General features: G+C 39.6%; 1 protein-coding gene and 1 long non-coding RNA gene across 3 annotated transcripts in view; both read left to right on the top strand.

Moving 5' to 3' along the window:
- ARHGAP18 (Rho GTPase activating protein 18) overlaps window positions 1-13,955 on the top strand; it is an 82,830-nt gene extending 68,875 nt beyond the window's left edge. For both annotated transcript variants that reach the window (XM_072333300.1, XM_072333301.1), the window contains exons 11-15: window positions 1,199-1,405; window positions 2,202-2,348; window positions 7,019-7,143; window positions 8,889-8,950; window positions 11,589-13,955. In XM_072333300.1, coding sequence (XP_072189401.1) covers window positions 1,199-1,405; window positions 2,202-2,348; window positions 7,019-7,143; window positions 8,889-8,950; window positions 11,589-11,680 — 633 coding nt within the window. In that variant the 3' untranslated portion in view covers window positions 11,681-13,955. The remainder of the gene's footprint in view (window positions 1-1,198; window positions 1,406-2,201; window positions 2,349-7,018; window positions 7,144-8,888; window positions 8,951-11,588) is intronic.
- Window positions 13,956-23,067: 9,112 nt separating this feature from the next.
- The window catches only part of LOC140250263 (uncharacterized), a 30,884-nt gene continuing 29,289 nt past the window's right edge, over window positions 23,068-24,662 (top strand). Inside the window, exon 1 of the long non-coding RNA XR_011903125.1 lies at window positions 23,068-23,142. This is a non-coding gene — a long non-coding RNA (uncharacterized lncRNA). The remainder of the gene's footprint in view (window positions 23,143-24,662) is intronic.

Raw genomic sequence — 24,662 nt, 5'->3', positions numbered from 1 at the left:
GAATTGCCAATACATTTTTTCACGTATGAACATTTTGCCTGTTTCTGTGAATCCACTGTAATGAAAGCTGTTATCTTTCAACATTTTTTTTCTCTTCTGTTCAATGTTAATGCTGAAACTGAGGATTCTTTCTTGCTTTTTTTTCCATATTTCTCAGAACTTAAGAAAAAAACCCATGACTTAGGACCCTAATTCCTCCCAGATGACTTTAAGAGTATGACTTGAAATTTCTCCAGGAGATTGCAATAATAATCTTCCAGTGAATGACCTTTTCTCTTAAAATTTCTTATCTATTTGTTTTTTTTCAGCTGTAGCAGTCATTATTTGCAGCACAAAAATTAAAATGTACTAGAATACTACAGATTCATGTTTGCTTTTATGAAATGAGTTTATCTTTTTATGTTTTTGTTTTTTTTTTTTACTTTTACCTCTGTCTTTTGTTTCTACTATATAAATAACTACTTGTCACTTCCTGCTGTTATTTGCATCACATCACTCATAGATAACTTCCAATTTCAGCATGTCCTTCTGTAGCAGTGCTATCAATCTCTTTCAGAAAATATTTACTATTAAAATTGCTATAATCAAAAGTGAATTTGCAGGATTTCTGTGGAATACAAAACATCATCTACCATAGGAAAAAAAAAATCCTATTTGTTTTTATTGTTTAGACATATTTTCCTTTTTGAATTAACTTAATGTGTGAAAGCACTGAGGAGGATTCCTGAGTAGAGTTACAAATATCTGGAATTGAATTAATTAAAGGCTGACAGTTTGTACCTGGCCACCTGTCATTCACAATTCAGTGGTTTACTCACTATTCCTCTACCTCACAGAGCTAGCCACTCTATGCTTCCATGATTATGACAGCTGGCATTATTGTATTCACTTTCATTTTAAGAAAAAAACCAACAGTAATGTTTTCAAAAGTACATGGGAAATGCTACTTATGTACCTACATAAGAAGTCTTTTGTAAAATCTCACTGCACAGAGCTTTAGGGTAGGTTAAATGCTTTTGAAAATATTATTAACAATAATTATTTACTTTGTTACATAAAGAAAACTTGTATTGCAGTCTTGTGAAGAAGCATGTCCACACTTGTTTTTAATATGGTTTTGTTAGGAATAATGACATCATGTTTCAATCTAACTTTTATCGTGTGCGAAGTTGAGCTTTAAATTCTGCTGTAATTTCAGGTACTGCTTGAATTCCTCCAAAGGGTAATAGATCATCGAGAGAAAAACAAAATGACACTAAACAATGTTGCAATGGTGATGGCCCCAAACCTTTTCACATTTCAAGGGCTTGGCTCAAAGAGTATTGAGCAAAGCGAGTTTGCTATGGCAGCTGGAACAGCAAATGTCATGCGCTTTATGATTCAGTACCAAAAACTTCTCTGGACGGTAAGTGTATTCCTAAGGGGGGAAAAATCCCATAAATCTCACAAAAAAGGCATCTGGACAAAGTAGTAATGTGAACACATTTCCATGATTTAGAAAAAGATCAGTCAGCCCTGTCCAGCTGGGTTCTTTCTCATAGGTAACTCTGAAGGGAATGAAGTAGAATCATTACATATTATGCTGGAGTTGAGTTCTGATGGTCAGAGTTTCAGTATTTAGTATGTACTGTAAGTGAACTCAAAAATCAATCCTTGGGGGATCTTTGTATTTGTTCTGTTAATATGCATTGTTACAAGGAATTTACTCTTGTCTGCTTAGAGATACTCACAGGGAACATGGTGCTTAAATCCAGACTTCCGGGCCAGACTTAGCATTATATAAAGTATGTTGTGATAAAAACATGAACTTGTGTCAGAGTCTCAAGAAAACACTCCCTTAAACAGACTGGAGCACTTGAAGCTTTGTTGTCCATCAGCACCTTTAAACAATCTTGAGCTTTGCTGAAGTGTGGAAAAATTATCACCACTGTACAGATTAGGCACCGAGTGAATTTTTTTGGCTGAGGAAAATAAAACCTGTATGATTCTACTTCTCTTCTGCTGAGAGAGATATAACATTGCAAGTGCAGTGTTTATAAAATAATTTCATAGCTTTATGTTATTTGAATCCTTAATTACTACTTTGGAATAGATATTATTTTTTCCATTCCTACTTGACAGTCTGTAAATTTGTAATATTTTTATTAGTTAGTTATGGAAATGATGTGGTTAGTGAATGCTTATTATCTATATTCATCTAGATTCCCAAGTTTATTGTTAACCAAGTGAGAAAACAAAACACTGAAAACCAGAAGAAGGAGAAAAAGGACAAAGCTATGAAGAAACTTCTGAAAAAGATGGCTTATGATCGGGAAAAGCACGAGAAGCAGGACAAGACTCCTAATGATGTAAGAAAACTGCATTAATAAGTCTGTCTCTAGTGTAAAAGTGGATATTACCAGGAGGATATCTACATTTATTTAATGGATAATTTCAATAAATAGGAGGTTAATAGATAGGTTTCATAGTTCCAGGTTTCCATCGTGACACTTTTGGAAGGTTGAGGTGTTTATCTTTTCCCTGGATTTTTCAAAATGTTTCTATTTGGAAAAGTGATATCACATGGGTTGTTTCAGTTTGGGTGTCTGACACAAAAGTAGATTGTCTGCATTTGTAGAGGGAACAAATATTGTGACAGCGTTCAGTATCTGAAGTTTTAGCCATGTTGATTCCCAATAGAATTCCATGAGTTTACTTAAAACAAATACCTCTCAACTAAGTTTCAGTTTTGGTGTTTTGGAAATGTTTGGAAGCTGAGCTGGCATTTAATGATTCTTCTGCCCACAGGAGCTCCTGCACCACTGAAGTTTTGTCCCAGTGAATTTAAGTATTCCTGATAAAGTGAAGCATGCTAGAGCATGTACTGCTTCTCATCCTAATTTCCTGTTCCCTTTCCCCCATAAAAACAAAGCAAACAAACAAAAAAACATGTGAAAACTGATAAAATGCTCCTTATGTAGCTACTGTTCAACTATCTCCTCCCAACTTAACCCAATGAATACTGTCATTAGTTCAGTATGCAAATAACTTCTGCCAGACCCATCAGTGATGCCAAAGCGTATGTTGCAGTTTAACACTTCAGAACTCTTTCAAAAGGCACAAAAGTTCTGTGGCACTGCAGTGTGATTATTTTCCTGTACTTCAGAAATACATTAATTTGGCTTCTCCCAATAATGTAGAAACAGTTCAAAAATACATCCCACGCACCTTCAATTTGTTTGTTACTTACAACTTCAATAAAGTTAATAATTACTATTTTTAAAGCTTACTGTGCTATTGCAGCACAGTATCTTATTATAATGCATTTGAAAGGCAGAAAACACCAATTATACGTGTTTCCACAACGTAATGAATCCATACCAGAAAATACCATCTTGTGAGCTGAGATCAAACTGAAGATTTCAGTGAATTAGAGACACCTTGTGGTAGTTTATAAAAATGCATCGCTGTGAATCTTAATAAGTATGTGTACGGCAAACAGTTAAAAAAAACAAACAAACAACAACAAAAAGTTGTCATTTTCTGATAAAAGAAGAGAGGGTTAACTCAGTAAGACAAAAAAGAGAGTATGGCATATGAATTTGTTTTCTATGGTATCCGCCTGAATTGATACTGCAAATATATGTGTGCATGTGTATTGCATACATATATAAATGTATACATATGCATATACATACATACTATATATATATGCGTATATGAATCTACAAAAACATGGATCCTTTGGACAGTTGCATGAAACATCTGCTAGGACCATATATTTAAGTGCTTTTACCTCACTTTCCATGCAGTATTGGCACGTCTTTAAAATGAATTGAGCAGTACTTTGCCAAGCTTTCATATCTATATGACTATAGTTGGAGTAATCTATGCACAAAATCAGGAGTTATCTACAGTTTTAAAATAAAGCTAATTAAATATTGACTTTTATTTTGTACTGTCTAATAAAGAGAGGATTCTTTGAATACAATTCAGTAGAAATAATGTGAGCTGACACTTAAAGGAATGCTGCCATCCACTGTTCAACAGGGAAATAACAGCAAATGCACTGAAATAGGCAAGTGCTATTATAGCTTCACATATCAGAATGTTTTTTGTAATTCAGTGCTGATGATTTTTATAGTAAAATATGTCTTTTTAATCCACAAGAGAGTTCTGACTGAAGTCTCATGTAATACTCACCCAAAATTCTTACCTAAGCATAAATGGAAGGTTGCTATCAAATAATTTTCTTTAAGCCCCAGAAATCTCTGGGGATTCCCTGCAAAATTAAATAGATTTTTTTCACACATTTTTCACTCCTATTCAAAGCATTCCATAATTAGGGTGCCTGGGAACACAGTACTCTTAAAACCATATTCCCAGGTATGATATGGCTTCATTGTAAATGACATTTATACATTTTTCTGTGTGGCTGAAATTGCCTCAGTTCTTTCAGTTCTTTAAGAAAAAAGCTTCCCCCACTGTCCCCCTTCAATTATCAGTTTCAACTGCCTTAACTTGAAATTGAGGTGATTTAACTGTGCAGTTTCTGGACTAAACTCCACCATTAGATGGCAAGTGAGGCACTTAAACTTGTGAAATCACTGCTCTGGTGAATGCTGTCTGAAAATGCTGAGAGTTAATTATCTTGCTTGCAGTTGAATAAAACCTAAGTGAAAGTTACACATGCTGTGGCACACCACGTGGTTAAACAGAGACAGCCAGAGCTTGAGTCGCTTCCATAATCTTCCTTCAATGTTTTCCATGGCAGTCAGCTCATTAGATAATCTGCATAAATCTTATATCTCATGAGGCTTTTCTATCAATCTCTCTTTTCCTTTTAAGTCAGCATTTCCTGTGCAAAGGGGGCAGATTTGGGGCAAAATCTTTGAGAGTGATTAATGAGGTTTATGAAGGCTGATAGCTTTTGGGGGCAGCTAAGCATGCAATTCTATGGTCTAAGATTATGTTAGGGAGTAAGTCTTTATGCTGTGTAGGTGCACTACTTGCAGTTCAAAGAGAAGAACTGCATCCCAGTTCTTTCAGGCTTTGTCTCTCACTTAGCAAGATCATTTTAATTCCAGTTTTGTTCTTCATAATCCTGTACTTCTTCCTTGGTTGGTATCATTTGCACGTTTAGTAAGTATAAATCCATCATGTGAATCAATAGTGAAAATACTGTGCAGTTGCTTCATCCCTCTCTTTGTCTAGCCTGATGAATATCCAAGCATGTCGTGCAGAGTAATCATCAAGAGATCCGCTGCAAATCCTACAGCCAAGTACCTGCAGCTCTTTTGTGAAACATAGTTTCTATGGAAAGCCCTAACTGGAATGTTTTGAATTGTACTGTGCAGAGAACAGTTCCTTCTGTGAGTCTGCTCCTAGATGATTTATGGTCACTTTTTCTGTCCCACCAACTTGTATAGTGAATAGACTAGAGGATATTCATTATCTGTTGTTCTGTAGTTGGGCACCATGAACATACTGTGCAGCTGAGCATGAATAAATGTAGGTAGTGCAAGTGGCAAAATGCATTCATTAGCTGAGCTAATAATGATTCTGTTTAAATAAACAGTAATTACTCTGACTGTAATGTTACTGCTCGGTGGACATTACTCATTCTTCTCTCATACACTCAAGGCAGACAGCTTTCTAAATCATTTATTAAATGCCTGATGTACAGAGAAAAGGACTGTTAACCAAGTGAATCTGGAGAAGAAGACTTCATTAAAATCAACTAAAACAAAATAGCACAGAATTGTATACTAAAATAAAACAAATTTACAGTGAATTTGATAGAAGACCATTTAGGGACAACTGTAAATAGCCTTTTCATCTTTAAAAGTTATGTATCCTTTTGCTAGGAAGCATGATCCCAACAGTCTGGAAGAAGAAAAAAGGAGCATGTAAACAGGGGTTATTTTTCTATCCAGTAGCTACAGCCATTGTTTCCATGGGTGAAGGCCTTAAAGAATAGATCAGGAAAATTTAGAGATAGGTACAGGGAATTGCTTTTTGAGATCCTTTGCAGCCTTATGAATCTTTAATTGTATGATTACTGTGAAGCAAATTGTCAATTTGGTGATTCCTAATGCTTTAGACATAAGTAGTTATTATGCCTGTTATTTTAAAAACCAGTAAATAGAAGTCTTCTTCTGTGAGCTGCACATTCAGTAAAATTATCCATACTTTACATGATGTTATGATGTGGAATACTGATAGCAAAATTACAAAACCACGGCACTCATCCTTGGAAACATTCAAAGGTCAGACTAGAGGGGCTCTTAGCCGTTGTGGGTGTCCCTGTTCATTGCAGGGGAATTGGACTAGATGACTTTTAAAGGTCTGTTCCAGCTCTAAGGTTTCTATGATTCTATGTACGAGTTGAACAGAAAAATGATCCTGTGGAGCTCTCCTCTATAAGTGATATTGCTGATGTTTGTCATCAAAGATTTTTGGGTTGAAATAACATACAAATCAGTTATGTAGGTTGACTTGCTGAATATATTCTGGAGAATAAAAAATAGGAATAGAAAGCTCTTGTAGTGAATATCTGTTTCAATAGGAAATATTTCCTGAAAATAGGGGATCACTTAAAGTAGAATGACTTAATTCAGTTTAAACAAAAGTGGAAAGGTTTCTTCTGGAAGTTTCAGGAGGTCATGGAATGAAGGAGCTGATTGACTTTCATGCTTACAGCATCCATCTTTTCTGTATCAGTCTTAAATGCTTTTTGTCATACCTGAGTGTGTGTGTTCTTAATATAGCGATAGCTGTTATTTCTAACATCTTTGAAAAATAATTAAGCACTACTGTTCTTTTGTTCTGAAGCTCTTTATGTAAAAAGAGATTTGAAGGCCTTATGCAATTTACTGAATTTCTCTGTAGTTACTGTATTTCTGCAGTGAAGTGTAGTAGAAAGTGGTAAAGTGCACTTACAGAGCACTGTACTGTTACTTATTCCGTACTGTATTTTGAGTAACTCATCAAAGCCAGCTGCTCACAGCTTTGTTCCAACACCGTTATTGCTTTGCAGGCTGATGTTCCTCAGGGAGTGATACGGGTGCAAGCGCCTCATCTTTCGAAAGTTTCCATGGCAATACAGCTGACAGAAGACCTGAAAGCCAGTGATATAGTAGCCAGATTTCTCAGTGAGAAAAGGTACAGATACATTTTTGTTTTATTAACGTCTGTTCTATCAAGAAAAAAAAAGTTTAAAAGTAGTTTGAATCAAAGTGAGTTCATGAACTTTTTGGGTCAAATTTAGCCCACTAGAATATACGCTTGAGGAATTAATCTCATGTTTTTAATGCCTCTAAAGCTCACGAAGCCCTCAGGAATGCACAGAAACTGTTAGTAAAAACTGATCCACTCTTTAGTCTGATGGGCCAAAAGTACTTTTGTGATGTTCTTGGAAGAAGAACAGATCTCCAAGAAAACAAGTATAAGAAAGAAAGAGATGAGTAAAAGTGAAAACATTATATAAAAATAGCTTTAATATATAACGATAGTACAGATATCTGAAAATGTTGCTCGTGCAGTGTTTTAAAAAGAAAGTTTTGTGTTATCCAGATCCACCGAGAAATGTTTTAGTACAAGTTTCAGTAAAACTTTTACATTTATTTTATATATACATGAGCAAAGTAAGAAATCAGAATAGATTTAGCAAAAAAAAAAAAACCCAAATCATTACCACACATGAGCGCCATGCTAAAGCAGCAACATAGTGCTCTGGGTGAGATCAAGAAGCCAGTTTTGCTTAAAAGCTGTTTTCAGGGGCTTATATTTTTGGCAGAAAGTTATTTTTTTCTGCTGCCCCATAGTATATATCATTAGATATATAACAGTGAGAAAAAAAAAATCTCTTTGTAATTCAGAGACTTTATTCCTCCTCTGTATGATTTTTTTCACTTCTTTTAGTTGCTGCAAAATTAAAACCAACAAGAATGTGGTTTCCCTACCCAACCGCTTGGCTTTTTCAGACATATGAAGTGTGTGAGGGGAATACTTATTTTTGCAGCAACAGTGAAAGAAAAATTAGAGGGTAAATATTAGGCTACTTGCTAATAACAACTGAATGCTTTTCTAAAAACCACAGACTCTTCACATCTGTGAAGGCTGCTCCAAAAGTAATGCCTCCTCTTTTATTATCTTGGCTCATGACGTGAGAGTTGGTGGTGTGGCAGTAGAGGTTGAACCTTCCCACCAATATTCCATTATATATTGTTGCTGTGTGACAGATGGCAACAGAGGGGCAGTCTGACAGAATGGTGTCTGACATGGAAGTGCCCATGAAGCAAAGGTGTGGAATTGAATTCCTCCTTGCAGAAAAAATGGCATCCACTGACATTCGTCAGTGCTTGCTGAATGTTTATGGAGACCAAATGGTGAGCACAGTGAGGCAGTTGGTGGTGTGTTTCAGCAGTAGCAACAAAGACAGTGAGTCATCTGCACTGGTGCACATTGTTACAAGCATGGTATGCAGGTTCTTGTTCATTGCTGGCAAAAGTGCATAGCTAATCATGGAGACAACACTGAAAAATATTGTTTTCTTGCTGAGAATTTATTCGTCAAAAAGTGTTATTGTGTTATTTTTTATCTGTTGCAGTTTCCCTGGGAATACATAGGAGGTATTACTTTTGGAGTGACCTATGTATCGCATTTACACCTTTTCTGTAGTTTATTGCTCACTTGCAGGACTGTGTGCACTAGCATGCAGGGATGTTCCTGTTTGCTTACTTTATCAGTTTATCGAGTATAAACATGAAGGGTTTACAGCTGCTGCACTACTGATATTAATTAGCAGAACTTCTACTAGAAGTGTCTCAGTTACTGGTGTACAAATTCTTTGCTAGAGTACAAGCTTTTTTGCAATACAGTTAATCAGAGGTTTTTGTTCCCTACAGTGGAAATGTCCAAACACTCAAGAAAGAAGAGGTCTTTCTTTATGAAATAGGAGGAAATATCGGTGAGAATTGCTTCTGTACAACTTCTTTTGTTAGAATAAGACTGTTCAGTACTTAATAGATGGATTTACTGTGTGACTGCGTTTATTCACATCCTGACACAAAAGCAGAAAGTTAACCTTGAGGAGAAGGAAGCAAAGAAGGTGGTGTAATCATCATATTAGTAGTACATTATCATCTCTTCTAGAGGAGGAAGACTACTTTTTCAGATGTTCCTGATACATATGTACAATAAAGAAGCATAGAAAGATTGGATTGAAAGGTGCTTGAAGTTTATCTTCTTCATCTCTTTGTACTGAGGCACAATAAGTGAACTTACAGCCCTTCATGCTTTTCATTGTAGTGTTGCTTGCAGACTCCAATAAGGAAATGACCATTAAAATAGAAAAAATGACCAAGTAATGAAATTTTCAAACAGTTAGTCTTTCCTGCTCTGTGTAACCACTGATTAAAGCAAATAGCAGATCAGCAAGATGAAGGCCAAAGGCTATCATTGAAAGCAGTTCAGAAATTTCCTTTGATGAATACAAAAGTATTTTTGTGTTAGGAATTAGTTCCCATTATTTTCCATAAGCTGAGCAAAAAAACCCAAAAATCTGACACACCCCAAAACCTAGAAGACAGCATTGTATTGAACTTGCATTCACTTTTTCCTTATTAACCATGGCATATTAAACTTTATCTGAAACTATAAACTCCCATGAATATACCGTATGTCTGTACTGCAAATTTAAGTACTGCATGTAGTTGCTATTTTTATCATTATTCCATTTAACCTAATCACTACTTCAATTTAATTTTTTATGACTAAGCTGAAAAAATTAATGTAGGTTAAAAATAACACTTCCATATTTTCCTTGCAAGAGATATGTTTTGTGCTCTTAGTAGCTTTGAAGGCAAAAAAAACCAACGACCAACCAAACAAGAAAACACCTAAGAAGTAAGATATCTGGATGCCACCTTAGTGGCGCAGCGGTAGAATTGCCACTTGTAACACCAGAGGGCCCGGGTTCGAATCCCCCCTGTGGCGCAAGGGGTAGAAGTGCCCCTCTGCTACACAGAGGGCTCAAATCCCGGGAGTTGGACTCGATAATCTCTAAGGTCCCTTCCAACTCGCACAATACTATGATATGATATCATCTTTCTCTTGTGTATCCATTATAGTCACAGTCTCTCATCTGAGACAAGAGGAACTCTTTGACATTTACCTGCTCTACAGGTTAATATAGACTGGCTTTCCAAATCTTTGCAGTTCCTTTCTTCCCAGTGTGGCTGATATACAAGGAGCCCAAAAGGGAGACAACCTGACAGTCTCATAATGTACTCCTATGCTTACACTCACAGTTGTAATATGAGCAATGCTGACGTCCTTTACTCTAACAAATGGAGCTGCTGAAGTCTCCAGACTTTTCTTTTGGTGTGTACCCACTACACTGTGGGGCATCATGGCACTGAGCAGGACTTGTGCTATTGCTTCATGAGCAGGATTGGATACAGAAGTCATAGCATTTCAGAATGGTTTGGGTTGAAAGGGACTTTAAATATTATCCGGTTCCAGCCTGGTGCCATGAGCAGGGCTCCCACCCACTCTCCAGAGCCCCATCTAATGTGACCTTGAATGCATCCAGGGATGAGGCATCCATAAGTTTTTTTTCCTGTGCTGTCATTGGGGGGCTTGTCCAGGAGTGTGGGTGGTACTTAGCACACTGGTTGAGATAAAAATGCCTGAGAGGAGACAGGATGCCACCTGGCATGTGGAGGGGACAGAGGTGTATCAGGAAGAGCCTATTTGAGCAGACAGTCTGATTTGCTTGCCTGTTCTAAGCAGGGCGTCAGGACAGCTGGCAGGCTGACCCCACTGCAGGGTGACACCTCTGCCTGCCTTCTGCTTTTGGAGAATGCATTTCCAGAAACATCTGGATGGCAGATTAAGGAAGCTACCAGTCATCTACCTCAGTCACTTGTACAGTGGAGTAGGAGAGGGGCTGTAGTGAATAACGGTAAATGCAAAAGCCCCTGGGGAAATGGGAGGAGAAAGCTGATCTTGATGGAACAGCATGTTATTTTCACTGTAGCTACTAAACATAAATTAGTTGCTTGTAATGCACCGAAAACATTGTACTACTTATCTCTCTTGTGACAGTAACCACTAAAAGTGCTATGCAGGAGTGTTAATGGAGAGAAGCAGGGTGGGGAACAATACCTTCTTAGCAAGGACAAACTGCTCAAACTGTCCATTTCAGAAAAGTAAGAAATGTTAATGGGCTTCAAAGGAATTTTGAATTAACCACAAGGCAATCAGGGCCCTGTTTTCCTTTATTAAACCTTAAGAGAGTGGAGCTTCCATGCGAACAGTCTGTGTGAAGAATCTGACCCAGTGCCACAGAGTTGGAACCTCCCACAGTTTCCCTGACAGCCTCACCCTGCATCCCTTCCTCTCCAAGACAGATGAGAAGGATGAAAGCACTTCTAGGCTTTAGCTATGTTGTCCATTGTTAAATGCCACAGAAATAGCTTGAAAACCTAAATGAATAAACCAGCAACTTTGAAAATAATTTATTTTTAATTTATTTTTCTTCTTCACTGATGTTTCTTCTTTTCCTTTTTTCTTTTTTTTTTTTTTTCTTTTCTTTTTTTAAGGGGAACGCTGCCTCGATGATGATACCTACATGAAGGACCTGTACCAGCTCAACCCAAATGCTGAGTGGGTTATAAAATCTAAGCAGAGCTAAGCACATGGCGAAAGAACAAACCATGGACTTACTTTGTAATGCTGAATTTTTCAAAGGGGTAGTGTGTTCTTTCAACATTCGGCTGTATTTATACATATTAATAGAAACTTACCTAATTTAACAGCAACAACAAAAAAAAAAAAAAAAGGCAATGGAAACCCAACAGTGATTACCAGTAAATTTTCACTTTTACTTACAGCAAGATACCAGAAAGAACTTTTCCCACTTATTTGATACGAGAGTAAGTCAGTTAAACATTTTAATGGCACTAATCTCCCTTGATGATACTCCCATCTGGTAGGTCTGGTTTCTGAAGAATTTATTTTTCAAACAGATGTTTAACCTCTTTATATTAGAGATCTAAAATCTGTTTGCATAGAAGTGTGTGTCCGTATAGGTTTTTGCAGTGGTAGGACACTGGAGAACCAAATCCTAATCGGCACTTCTGAATGGTACAGTATTAAAAATACCTAAAACCATTTCTCAAGTAAGTGTGAAATTCGCAGGAAAAAAAAACTGCAGTACAATGTATATTTTGTCTTTGGAAGTCCTAATTTTGTTCACTTTCTAGGTAAACCTTGATAGAAGCTATTTAAAAACAACTGTGAAACTGCTTTCTATGCATCTTTTTGCTAGATCTTTTTAATATTTTTATTCTTATTACGATTGATTGTATTCTTGATATTATTATTATTTTTTATTTTAAAGTAGGACAGTATAATGCAGTGAGTCACTTTTAAAGCTCACCACTCTTGGCAGCGTCCCTTCTGGCATATTGTCACCACTAGGAAGATGTCTGAGTTTTTCAGCAGTGATACTCGGATATGTTGCAAATGTTGATTTCAGGGTTTTTTTTTTTGGTTTTTTTTTTTGGACATCTGATAGATTGCAGAGCATTTTGTGAACTGCCAAAATCTGCCAATTATGAGCACAATAAAGACTTTCGGGATGAATTAAATAACTGTGGAGAGAAACTGTAGGCTCAGTTTCACATAGAAGTCCACCAAACCTTTCACTCAAAATCAGGGTAAAGGTCTGCTGTGCATAGGTATTACCTACCACCAGCTTTACATCTGGTCTATCCTGGATGAGGCTAGAATCAAGTTCTACCTTCCCTGATAGATGCTGTCTAAACCACTTGAAAATTAATTGTCCAGTGGTGAACTATGGCAAGTCCTTCTCTTGGCGGGGAAGGACTGAATGCTCCCTGTGGAAGTCACTGACACTGAATTGCAGACTGACGTGGCTCACTGCAGTACAAATTGCTGTGGATGTGGCTTTGGAACCCAGTCCCATAGCAATGCTTTGGGCTTACAGACCTGTGTGCCACTTCACAGTTGATTTGTAAACTAACTTACCCCTGCTGTAGCGCATACCTGCGTGCTGACTGCCTGAAGTAACTACTGTGAAATGATATCCTTGGAACTAAGCATTTTCTTCCAATGCACACAGAATTACATTGACCTCATAGGGAATATCTATATACAATCAAGAACTGCATTTGATTTTGTTGTAAACTTGATCAAAGCTGATTAAAGGAATCAGGGGCCTTTCTGCTGAGCTTTGGATACAGGCCCTGGCTGTGTTATTCCCTAAGAAACCACTGGAACTCTATTTTATACACAAGCAGCGAAGTAGAATTCTGACAGGTCATGGAAAAAAATGTGGGCACCTTCTGATTAAGTTATCCACAGTGTATGAACAATGTGAGAGGTGTAAGTATTTATTGTTTTTAAAACATCTCAGACAGGATGCAGGGAAGGATTCTCCAGACTGGGATGAAGGCAATTGGAGACTGCTGCAGCAGATCTGCACCCAGTGCTTCTCTGTGGGTACCCCCATGGTGTTGCACTGTGCCATGGCGGCACTGCCCATGAGACAATGAGACAAATCACTTTGTCAGTAGAACAAAACTCGCTTGCTGTCCTTTAAGGGATAGAGTAGAAAACCAGAAACCAGAGCAGAGCTTAGGCAAAATATTTATGAATCTAATGCAATACATAGAAAGTGTTTTTTGTCATGTAACTCAGAAATGACGTGTGTTGTAGTATGTATAGTTCTTTATGCAGCTGCTCGCAACTGGGACGCCAATCAGGAGCAAAGTGCTGAGGACGGAACAGCTGTATGGTTCTGGTGTAACATTACAACCGCCTGCTGGCTATGATCTTTTAATAATAACTTCGTTTCTGGTTTAGTGCCATTATCTATTTTTTTTTTTTTTAATTTAAAAAGCTCTTTTATAATTAAATGTTATTATTATTTTGCTTTTTTCTGGACGCTCTTCTCCTTTGAGTTATTATGTGAAAGGTTACCATGCGTGTGGAGCACTAATGACAACAAGCGGGGAATGGAGCGCGCCCGGCCGCGGTGCTATGGCGCCCCCTCGCGGGAGGAGCTGGAGGTTACACGGCAGTGAGTGAGCCGGGGAAAGAAACGGCTGCGCGCTGCAAGCGTTGTCTTGCGAGAGCGGGTGCGAAGCGCGTCGTCTGCTCTGGGTGGCGTTTCAGATGCTTCTGTTTGAATGCTAAGTGTAGAGGTTGCTCTGGCTGCCCGCCCCTTTCCCGGCTCCCGGCCTTTCGTATTCGGGGTGACTGGTGCCTGCTCTTTTCCACCCACTCCGCTGCTGCCTTCTGTGGGTCCTCGCATTCCCCCCTCACAAGAGAGCACTGGGAGGGCACTATCTTCCATCCCACCTTTGCCCTCCATGTGCAGCTTGCAGGAGGGCATGTGGTGGGGCACTGGCAGCGGGGATTTCATGGAGACAATGGGGAGATGAGCGGGTCAGGCAGCACTGTTGTGCCATGCGGGTGATGGAGCACGGGCACAGGTTGACCAGAGGCTGTGGAGTCTCCTCATTGAAGATCTTCAGAAGCCACCTGGACGTGATGCTGAGCACCCTCGGCCTCCCTGCTTGGCCAAGGGTTGGAGCAGGTGGGCACACAGGTCCCTTTCCACCTCGGCCATTCGATGGTAAGCACTGGTGCAGCCTCCCATGATGCTGCTCTGAACTCAGGGCCTTAGGAGATGTTCCCACTGAGGAGAAAATGCTTTAGGAAGTCCTGCCTTAACCTTTTAACAATCCATTACTTTTCTTCCTAAAAGTTACTGAAGCTGTTTAACAAAATATGCACTTTTACTAAGCATTAAGAGTTAATTTGCCGTAGAAAAGCAATCTCAGTGAAAGATTCGCTAAATGAGTGATTTCCTCTAATGCACCTCAATATATATAAGGAGTGAATCTCTGTAGCACTTCTATTTCTAAAACATTGCAGCCATTCAAGAAGAATACAACGTGTATGCACTAATTTTACAGCAATGTTTACAATAATTACTTTTTACTAGGGCAGTGTTTGCAGGATCTTCAAACCATTGTTTCTGTTTGCACACGAAGAGGCAGGTAAGCACTTCTCATCTCCATTTAGCAGATGGGAGAACTATTCCTATATGGCTTGCCTGCGGCTGAAGGGCTGAGATCAATCTGATTTGTAGAAACCAAATATAATCCTCCAAAACTGTTAAAAAAATCTGCCGTATCACCCGTAATGGGACTTCAGCTATCATAAATCTGACTTCAGGGGACGGTTTTAATAAATATAATACTGTGAGTTTTAGCCTGATTTCCAAAGGAAAGTGTCTGGGGTAATCTCACTGCCAGTGTGTGTCTTCCCCTAATTACTTCTGGATCTGCTGGCAGATTTCAATCATTCTTGGCAGTCAGAGTAAGGGGAGAGAACGTCTCAAAAATAATTAAATTTCTGTGAGTTCCATAAAATGAGGCAACGGAAAGGAAGATAGAGGCAGAACAAGCCCTTTGATCAAAGGGAGGGTGACAGCATAAATTCTACCTTTATGTAGGCACTAAAGCAGATTCAGGGCTGGCTTTTGTGGTGTAGCTTGCTCTTAACGTCTGGCTAGAACAGTTGATCCCCCTTCCTACCTGTTGGGAGCAACTCAGTGAGCACCCTCCCTGCTGGGCTACCTGTGGGGTGGGCAGCAGTACTCCTGCACCCTCCTCTCATAGGTCTGTTGGGAGCCACCTTCATCCTGGACAAAGATCAGACCTAAAATTGGCTAGTATCAAATGGCAGTGTTCATGTATGTGCAAGTGTTAAGCAGTAACAGGAACACAACTTTCCATCTTGTTACATAAGTGCTGGTTTGGAATCTCCACAGATGTTACTGCTCTCCAGTTCGTCACTTTTGGGACAGTTGAAAGGATTCTTCTTTCTTCCCGTGTCACTCTGTGACCAATTAGTAGCATTAATTCCTGCTGATAGCCAAAGTCTGTTCGTTTACTGTTTCAGAATCATATCTTACCATTACATGTCTTGAAAACACCTGCTTTCTGGTGTAGCTATCACGACTCCCATATGTTGAGTCACTGGATCAGATCCTGCAGGTAAGCCAGCTCTGGGTTCTTCCCCATGGGAATTCCTGTGTCCCCAGAGCATGAAGAATAAAGAGGTGATGCCTAGAGATGCACAAAATCAGTGTAGATTTGTCTGGTGAAACTGTGAGGACAGACAGCTTTGCAAAGCAGAATTTTACAAGTATACACAAGTTGCTGGAGTATCCCTTGCTATTTATCAATGTGCAAATGTTTGACTCATTCCAAATGACCCAGAGTAAATGGGAGAATATGTAGGTGCTCCAAAATGTTCAAGCATCTGATTCAGGCTCCAAACCCTGGGCTGCCTCCAATCTAGACCCGGTTTCTTGCTCAATCACTTCTCCCCCTAATCTGTGAAATGATATTTGAATGAAAGCCTGCCTTCTGATTTTGGGTTTGTCTGAAAATAATATCTAATCTAATATAGTTGCTTTAATTATATTCTAGTATGCTCCTGCAGTGTGTGCTGTAAGTTACAAGATAAATGAGCTCCCAGGCCCTTATTTTGGATGCTCAACCTCTGTTATAGTCTGCCAAAAACCAAACTTATTTATGAGTCTGAGTGAGTCTGAACAAAGGGAGTTTCTTTCAGCAGGGTCCACAGCCTGAGCAGATGGTGCTGTGGGGAGCCACACATCCATGAAGTACCAAGTGAGAGTTGCCCATCTCAGTATTCCAGTCTGGCTCTTTTTCTACTTGACTGTCTTGTACATATTGAGTACACCATTTTGCTTCCGTAGACTGTAAGGTTGTAGGATGCAGCCAGGTGACATCCATCTGGGATGCTGTTTTTTGTTTTAAATGCTTGACCTTGAAATAATCTGCATCTCGTGGGGGTATGAGGCAAGAGAGATAAGAGCAACTTTATAAAACCATTCTAATGCAGTTTTGGAGTCCTGGCAAAAATCTACAGTGGTACCTTCAATGTGCCATTTTAAACCAAAACAAGATTTTCCTTTCATTGAGTTTAGCAGTGAGTTAAGAGACAATACTGGCATGGTTATGAGTTTGGAAATGGTTTTGCAAAAAGTTGGCCAGCAATCATACCATTGCAAAACCCTTCTCAGTCATTCAGCTTTTCCTACCAAGACAAAGTGCCTTTATTTTTATTACTTTGAACATCCCTACAGGGGTGGTCTCCAGATTTTGCCCCAGTTCTGCTTGGCTAGATGGTAAAAGGAGATGTGAGGGAATTATTGTGTTAAAAAATAAATCTTACTGTTGAAAGTATTGTTAAGATAACCAACGAAGGGCCACTGTGCAATCATGAAATGGTATACTTCATAAGATTCTTGTTTAATTCAGTTCCTTCCAAGTAGAAAAAACAAGGCAGTCAATTCTGCAGACCAAATGTTGCTGTTATCCCCATGCAGAACTGTTTCAGAAGAGGTCTTCCAGGAAGAGCTGAGGCACATTCCAGGACTGCCCAGGGAGGTGGTGGAGTCACCAACCCTGGAGGTGTTCAAGGAGCGATTGGACATTGTGTTGAGGGGACATGGTTTAGTGGGAGCTATTGGTGGTAGGTGAACAGTTGGACTGGATGATCTTTTATGTCTTTTCCAACCTTGGTGATTCTATGATTCTATGAAAGCAGAGAATACTCATGTCCCCAGCCATATTGAAGTGAGGGGATGTTCTCCTGTAGGCAGTGTGTGTGACTTGTTTGTTTGTTTGTTTTTCTTTCTTTTTAAATTAGGTACCTTTTCTCTTTGAAGGTTATTGTTGGGAATAGTGAAAATTGAGCATAATTATAGACAATAATATTTCTGTACAACCGCAGTGTGGATGTTTTAAGGGTGTTTATGAAATACATATGGTTACAGTTATGTGCTCTTAGTTTTTTTCTTCCAGAGAATTTCCTACATGCCTAAATCTGCTTGGGTCATTATAAGAGAAACTGATGTAATAAAGAAACACTTGCTAAGCAAGTCTAAAACATTGATAAGGTTAGGAATGAACTGATTTTTCCTCCAAGGCACTGAAAATGATGGCATAGTTTAAATTCTTAAAACATTTATTTAGCCCTTGGACAAAAAAATGTTAGTGCATAAAAAGTACAACTAAACAGCATATTGGTGTGCTGATGAGGGCAAGACCAGTATAGCAGTCCTGTTTATGTTCTGTCTCAAGTCTGTGTACTGCTGAGATGTCCTCGGTCTTAAAAAATAAATTAAATTTAATCTTTTTTCTTATCTCTTTCTCCAGGGATCAGGAGCTTCCCGCAGTGCTCACACACATCATTTAGCCACTGGACAGGCAATTGTATCCATGGCAGTCCTGCATATGCTGGGGAAAGCTCGCACCTCTGGCAAGTCATAGACTTAGCTATTCAGCTAATGAACACTTTAGGCTGCTCAGCTGGGCTCTGTTGATTTCTAGCATGTGGGTAGGTACAGAGCTGTCATGGCATACAAACTGCTGCTGATCCCAACCTCTGCTTCTCAGACAGGGACCAGGGACACTGCAGCTGCTGACACTTGGCTGGCCCAGCCTCAGGAGGGTCTTGAGATGCCAAGAGATCTCCTGCTATTTGTCCCAAAGCCTTTTTCCCTGCTGCAGTGCACAAGGTGTTTTTGAGACTTCTGTTGTGATTAGCATTTTGGATATACTCTAGGGTCAGCATTGTTGGTCTGCTCCTTTGCGTGGTTATAGTATGTAGTACATAATAAAGGGAGTTCAAGTGTGTCCAGATCCTTGTGCAGTTTTTCTTTGAATGTTATCTTAATAGTAAATCTATGTTGATGTAGATTTTGCTTCAGCAATGTCAGTGCAGTTCTAAGACCTCTCTGTTCTTTTCTAATACCATCCCTGTAGTGTGCTACTCAAAGGATGATTCCCACCTGTGGGCAGGGTTGCTTTTCTGTATTTTCAGAACATTTTTCTTTGAAGTTTTGCAGCCAGTCTCTGTTGGGCTCCTTGCTGGAGTAGGTCCCACTTCACAAAAGCACAGCAATTCTCTTGTGAAATTCAGTTTAAGAAAGTGACTGAGGCCCTGACACCTTAACTGTACAACGGTTTATGTCAAGGTAAGCTTTAGCAAATCAAGGTAGGAGTTGTGCTCTCTAAACAGCATTTCATTATCCCTGTGCTTAATATTGTGTAAAACATTTACAATGCCTCTGGAGGCAGAGGTTTTTCTCTCCTTGCAGGCTGTCTCAGAACAGACAGAGAAAGTTCTGAACCACTCTCACTGCTTGTGCTCATCTCTTCACTGCAGCAGCTTACCTCCAGGTCACCTCTGAGAGCACAGAAACACTTGGCACCATCCTTGCCCCTACCAAAGGCTCGCTCCAAGGTCTCCCGCTGTTCTCTCTGAAGAACCCAAATCAGCAAAGCTGAAGAGCATGCCTGCTTTCTCAAAAGAGAATGCTTCTGGAGGGTCAGCACTGTGCTATAATCCTCCCTGCCACGGCTGCCTGCTGTAATGGGGTGACTTGGAGTAGCATTTCGGAAGCTGAGGCTTGTTAGATCATTGGCAATCTCATCAAGGGTTAGTTCCAACTTCAGTCCTCTGCTTTGTGACAGTTTGATTATTATTTATCACAAAAGAACAATCCTAATAGAAAGCAACATTTTCCCTTTTTGTCTTGTTTCAATGCTAATACACTACTTTTTTTTGGTCCCCACAGTTCAGAAACAGTTTCTTCTCTTTCCCAGCTGATTCCTTCCATGCTTTTTGTTGCCTTTTGTGGTCTCAGTGTCCCCGTGACCTTGAAGGATGTGGTGCCACACAGACCTGAGGGAGGGTAGCTCTGCATGGCTTGTAATTGTAACCCAGCAGCCAGGCTTCTACTCATGCTCCATACATTCAGGTTCACAGTGACTGCACGCCACCAGCAGTCGCTTGCCCTTGTGCTTGGTCTCCTCATTCTGGTAAATGATCGTCCAAAGCCCTGCTTAGAAATGTTAAACAACCTCTGTAATTACCCAGTCTTTCTTTAATTCTTTTTGTGTGTGACTGTTTCTCACAAATGCCATTCATTTCTGAATGAAATGGCACGGGCACAAATGATCTTTTCTTAAGCTGTTGATTTATTTATCCTCTGACCTTTTGTATCACTTTTAAGTATTTACAGTGTCAGGAATGCTTTGGCTCAGCACGTTTCAGTGCAGCTTTTATCTGCTTTTGTCTTCATTTAGTTTAATTGGTGCCAACAAATGCACCTGCTGCCTGCCCTCTGGCAAAGGGATTTGTGAACAAGGAAATGGCAGTTCTAAGTGTCAGGTACAGACATTAATCTCAAAAGCTATGGCAATGGCCAGGTCTTCAGTATGGAAATCCATCCATACTTATAATTATTATAGAAAACCTGGTTTAGCTGAGGTATGTTAAGAAATTTGAGAAGACAGAAAGAAATGTGATTCTAAGCTTGGAAAAGAGTATCAAATTTGTCTCTAAAGCAGAAGACCCTACAGATTTACCCCAGCACAGCATTTTCATGTGTCCTTTCCGCCAGGAACAGTTTGTTGCTATTCCTCTTCAAACTGTCCTCAGAGAGCACCTTTATACCGTGGATAAAACAGAAAAAGTTGAACAGCCTTATATCTGAAGAACAGAAAATGTGAAGTAAGCAAAACTACCCAGCCTAATTGTCTCTGGTGTCTCATTGACATTTATTAAGGAACAGAAGGGTCAGTTCTAACTTTTATGGGCCAAGCTTTCGTAAGGGCTTAGCATACTGTGTGCTGCCTTCCTTGTACTGGAGGTGTTACAGTGGAAACTTGGTTCTGAGTGCGTTGATTTTATCATACCTAGCAGTGAAAGACTGGTTGGCAAGTAGTTAATAACTCTTTGTAGGAATTAACTTGCAGCAAGTAGCCCCTTTTTTCTTGACCCCTCATTGCATTTACGGTAGTTTGACATAATTTGTTACAAATTATTCATAAGAAATTTAAACTTTGTAGTCATTTGCACCTACTTTTGGCATGTGGAGAATACTTTTTATTCATATTGTATTGCAAATTTATTTGGGAACTGGAGACAGCTAGCTGGGCAAGCAATTTCCAAACACAGATGCATGAACTTATTTTTAATGGTCACTCTTTGAACAAGCCATCCAGCAGTGCTGATCAAGCATCAGTCCTGTCCTGCAGTTCACAAGTGTTCACTTTGAATGGGATGCATGGCAAGAGTGAGTTTCTAGTTCTCCTTGCTCAGCTCTGAAGGAAGTGATACTGCTTCTCAGTTATGTACAGCAGAAAAAAGATTAATATATGTATATTTATATGTATAAATACATGTGTGTGTTGTGAAATGTAACCCACAATGAAACCGTAAGCATCCCTGTTCCTTGTTTTACAACATGGGCAGAAGGGAACAGTTAGTGAAACTGAACAATGACAAATAAATATCCATCAAAATCTGGAGTTGAATATTTATATAAAAAGCAAAGCACTGATGTTGTAGAAAACAAAGGGAAATTTGAACGGGCTTGTTATGTGGTTGGAACTGAGTACTGAAAGTGACAGCAGCGTGATGAAGGTTCTTGTTTGCTGCAAGCTGAACAAGATAGCCTATTCAGGGAGACTCGAAAGGAGCTTGAAGCCGTTGTAATTCATTCTGTTGAGGAGGAGTCTTCTGGGATAAAAGCTCTGAGAGCAATGAGAACAACTGGGAAAGCTGGGTATAAGTTTTTCTTCTGATTTCACAGACCTCAATGGGAATATACCCCAATGGCTAAAGGATGGGATTGCAGCCTTGAAACAGCATTTCTCCTGAAGGAGAGAGTCTAAAGTTCTGGGAGATCTAGGCTAGGACCAGTGATGTCCACACTTTCTGAAATTACCTGGAAGGAATTGAATGGTGACATGACAACCTATCTGGATGACAATGATTTATCCAGCAGGAAAAACAGCATACCTGCAGGAATACCTTATTAAACTAGAGACTGGGCAAAGAAAAGGCAGATGACATTCATGTATATCCACTTCTTTTTCCCACCTCTTTACCTACTGTCTAACTGTTTCTAAAGCTACAAGTGAGTTTTATGTTGTAACATCTGACTCTGTTAGATTTATCTCCCTGCTATGAGCCAATAGGAGCTTACAATACCCTGTGCCAAACTTCCAATTCTATACACAGATCATCCAGAATTATTATTTGGTTTTGAGTAGCCCTCCTCTAGTCTCCTGACTGTATTTTGGTAGCCTGTTTGCAGAAATTTTGGAGAAAAACATCTAATATGATATTACTACAAAGTGATATACACAGAAATGCATGGCAGAAAATGAGACAGGGACCTTACTGGCAGGTTATATAGCAAGCAAAGCAAGCAACTCTACCTGAATTTTCAAAATGTGATTGCACTTGACTGATATTTCCCAACATGGCGTACCTGAGCAGGACTTACTTTTTCAGCAGAGTAGTTCTTGAAAGCATGTGTACAGTTCATGTACTTGCTTTTCAATAGTTGGTGTGCCCCAAGCTGAGCACCTAGAGACAGACATAATTGTTAGTTGCTTATGAAACACTTTATCTAATCTTGGTTTCAAGTATAAAACCAGTGTAGATACTTTTCACTGTGTGTCTTCAGTTACAGGGAAATTAAAAGAGCATAAATGTTTATCACTTTAGTTCTGAAATACAAATCACCTCTGTATCTTGGCATAATGGAGTTAACCCATGCAGAAAGGGAAACAATTCCCCTATCATCTTTGTCAATTCCCTTACTCATTCCTTAACCAAGGAAACGAGCATTCCAGGCCAGCAGCCCAGCTGACCTATGTAGAGTCCCAAGATCTCAGTAAGAGACCAGGAACGTACCAATGGTGGTACTGCTACAACTGCTTTAGGAGGCAGGCTGGATGCAGAAGCCTTTGCCCTTTCTCCCCCTCCCCCCCTCCCCCCCCCTTATGCTGGTAGTACTGAGGCACACAGCTGGAGGCAATAACCTCATTGTGAGCACCTGGGAAAGTGAGGGAGGGGCAGAAGTGAAGCTACAGTTCAGCCTCGTTTGTTAAAGCCTTTGTTTCATGTCAAGGTTTTTGTAGTGTCAGTTCTTTACCTACCTCCTTACTCTATCCTTGAGAAAGCTGGCTGGATACTACTGATATTTGGTGTGCTGGACAAAAGGTAAGTTACCTTCGTCTTCTGAAAGAGCTGAACAACGTGTTTGTTTTTGTATTACTAATGAATCAAGCAACAGCTGCTGGGGGAAGGAAAAGCATGGTGGCTGAGTAAGAAGCCTAGTTGCATGGCCTTGTGCTAGTCTGCCTTCTGGTACACCCTGACACAAGTTTAAGATGTACCGTGTGGACAGGGATTACTTGTCTGTGGGTGGTTTGTTTGTTTGTTTCCTTAAACAAGCTCTTAAAGTGGAGGGAGTGAGTTAAGCATCTGATACTGAACTTCAAGGAGGCCTTTTTAGAAACATGTGGTTGCTGCTGGCTAGAGGCTTGTTTATAGTGAATTACCTCAACCTTGTTTGCTGTTTCTGTTTTGTAATTCTACAGTGTTTCCTCTCATGTTGTGATTGCTGTGAATGGACAATAGCTTTCTTATCAGCTTGCATAGGCTGCCTTTGCAGGCAGCGTGGCTGATGTAGTTGGGATAGGGGCAAAGGGAGGAATGAGGAACTGGAAAGTTTGAGACTGAGGAAGAAATAAAGTGTCTCAATGTGCAGAACAAAAGGAATCATTTTAACACAATGAAAGCTGATTTTAGCTGTAAGGAAGATCGCATCTAGAAAAGTCACCAGTTCTTAGGAGTCCTCTGACCCACAAAGAAAGTAATATTACGTATGTTGCTACAGTGGTTGACTCCTTCACCCATTTGTCCTTTCAGTGCTTTTTAATAGGCTTCATGACAAGGCAGTGGGTAATTAGTACTTATTCTATTAGTCTGAAATGGCAGAAGAATTAGAACAAGAGATGCACTGACAATGTGTACGTGTCTAAACTGCTGTGAAAAAACAAAGAGCTGCTAGATAAGTAATTGTTTGTTGATGGGGACAGGGATGTCTGCTTTGTGGAAAAGAGCACAGGGAAGACAGAGGGGGTTGAATTGCGTTGATTCATCTTGTTTTTTTAAAACCAAATTCACTCTGTACTGTATGAGCAGAAGAAGGCTTGCTGTGTCTTTAGAGATGTTTGCCAGGTTTCCTTTCACAATGAGGAACATGAGATTATATTTCATCTCTGTGTAACGTAAGGATCGATTTCTATAAGCTGCCTGCATGCTCAAAGAGTCTGCATGACTGATAACTGTGTGTAACAGGGAGTGTTGGTAGCTGTCCAGAAGGGAAAGAAATGGAAATCTCTGTTCATACCCTCACTTCAAGGAGAGGTTGGAGAGGACATGTGAGATCACTGTCAGCCAGTAGTCCATGCAGAGACCTTTATGCGCCATTGTATCTTCTGTCATCAGCTGTCAGGATTTGCAGTGTTGTCTTAGACAGCAAAAAAAAGTGCTATGTGATCTGGTGTGCTCTTACAGAGAAAATAAAGGAATTAAGCTACTGCCACTCATTTTATTTTCTAGACCTACGGCACCCCTCATGCTCCAGCTGGGTTTGGGCAGAGGAATGCTGAGTGCAGTAATTGGTTTTACATAAACAATTGACCACCTGCACCTGGGTTCTGATGCACCTCCCC

This window comes from Excalfactoria chinensis, chromosome 3, assembly GCF_039878825.1.
Source record: "Excalfactoria chinensis isolate bCotChi1 chromosome 3, bCotChi1.hap2, whole genome shotgun sequence".
NCBI classification, from domain to species: domain Eukaryota; kingdom Metazoa; phylum Chordata; class Aves; order Galliformes; family Phasianidae; genus Excalfactoria; species Excalfactoria chinensis.
The sequence above is the reverse complement of the archived record's forward strand: the minus strand, read 5'-3'. Positions and strand labels throughout refer to the sequence as shown.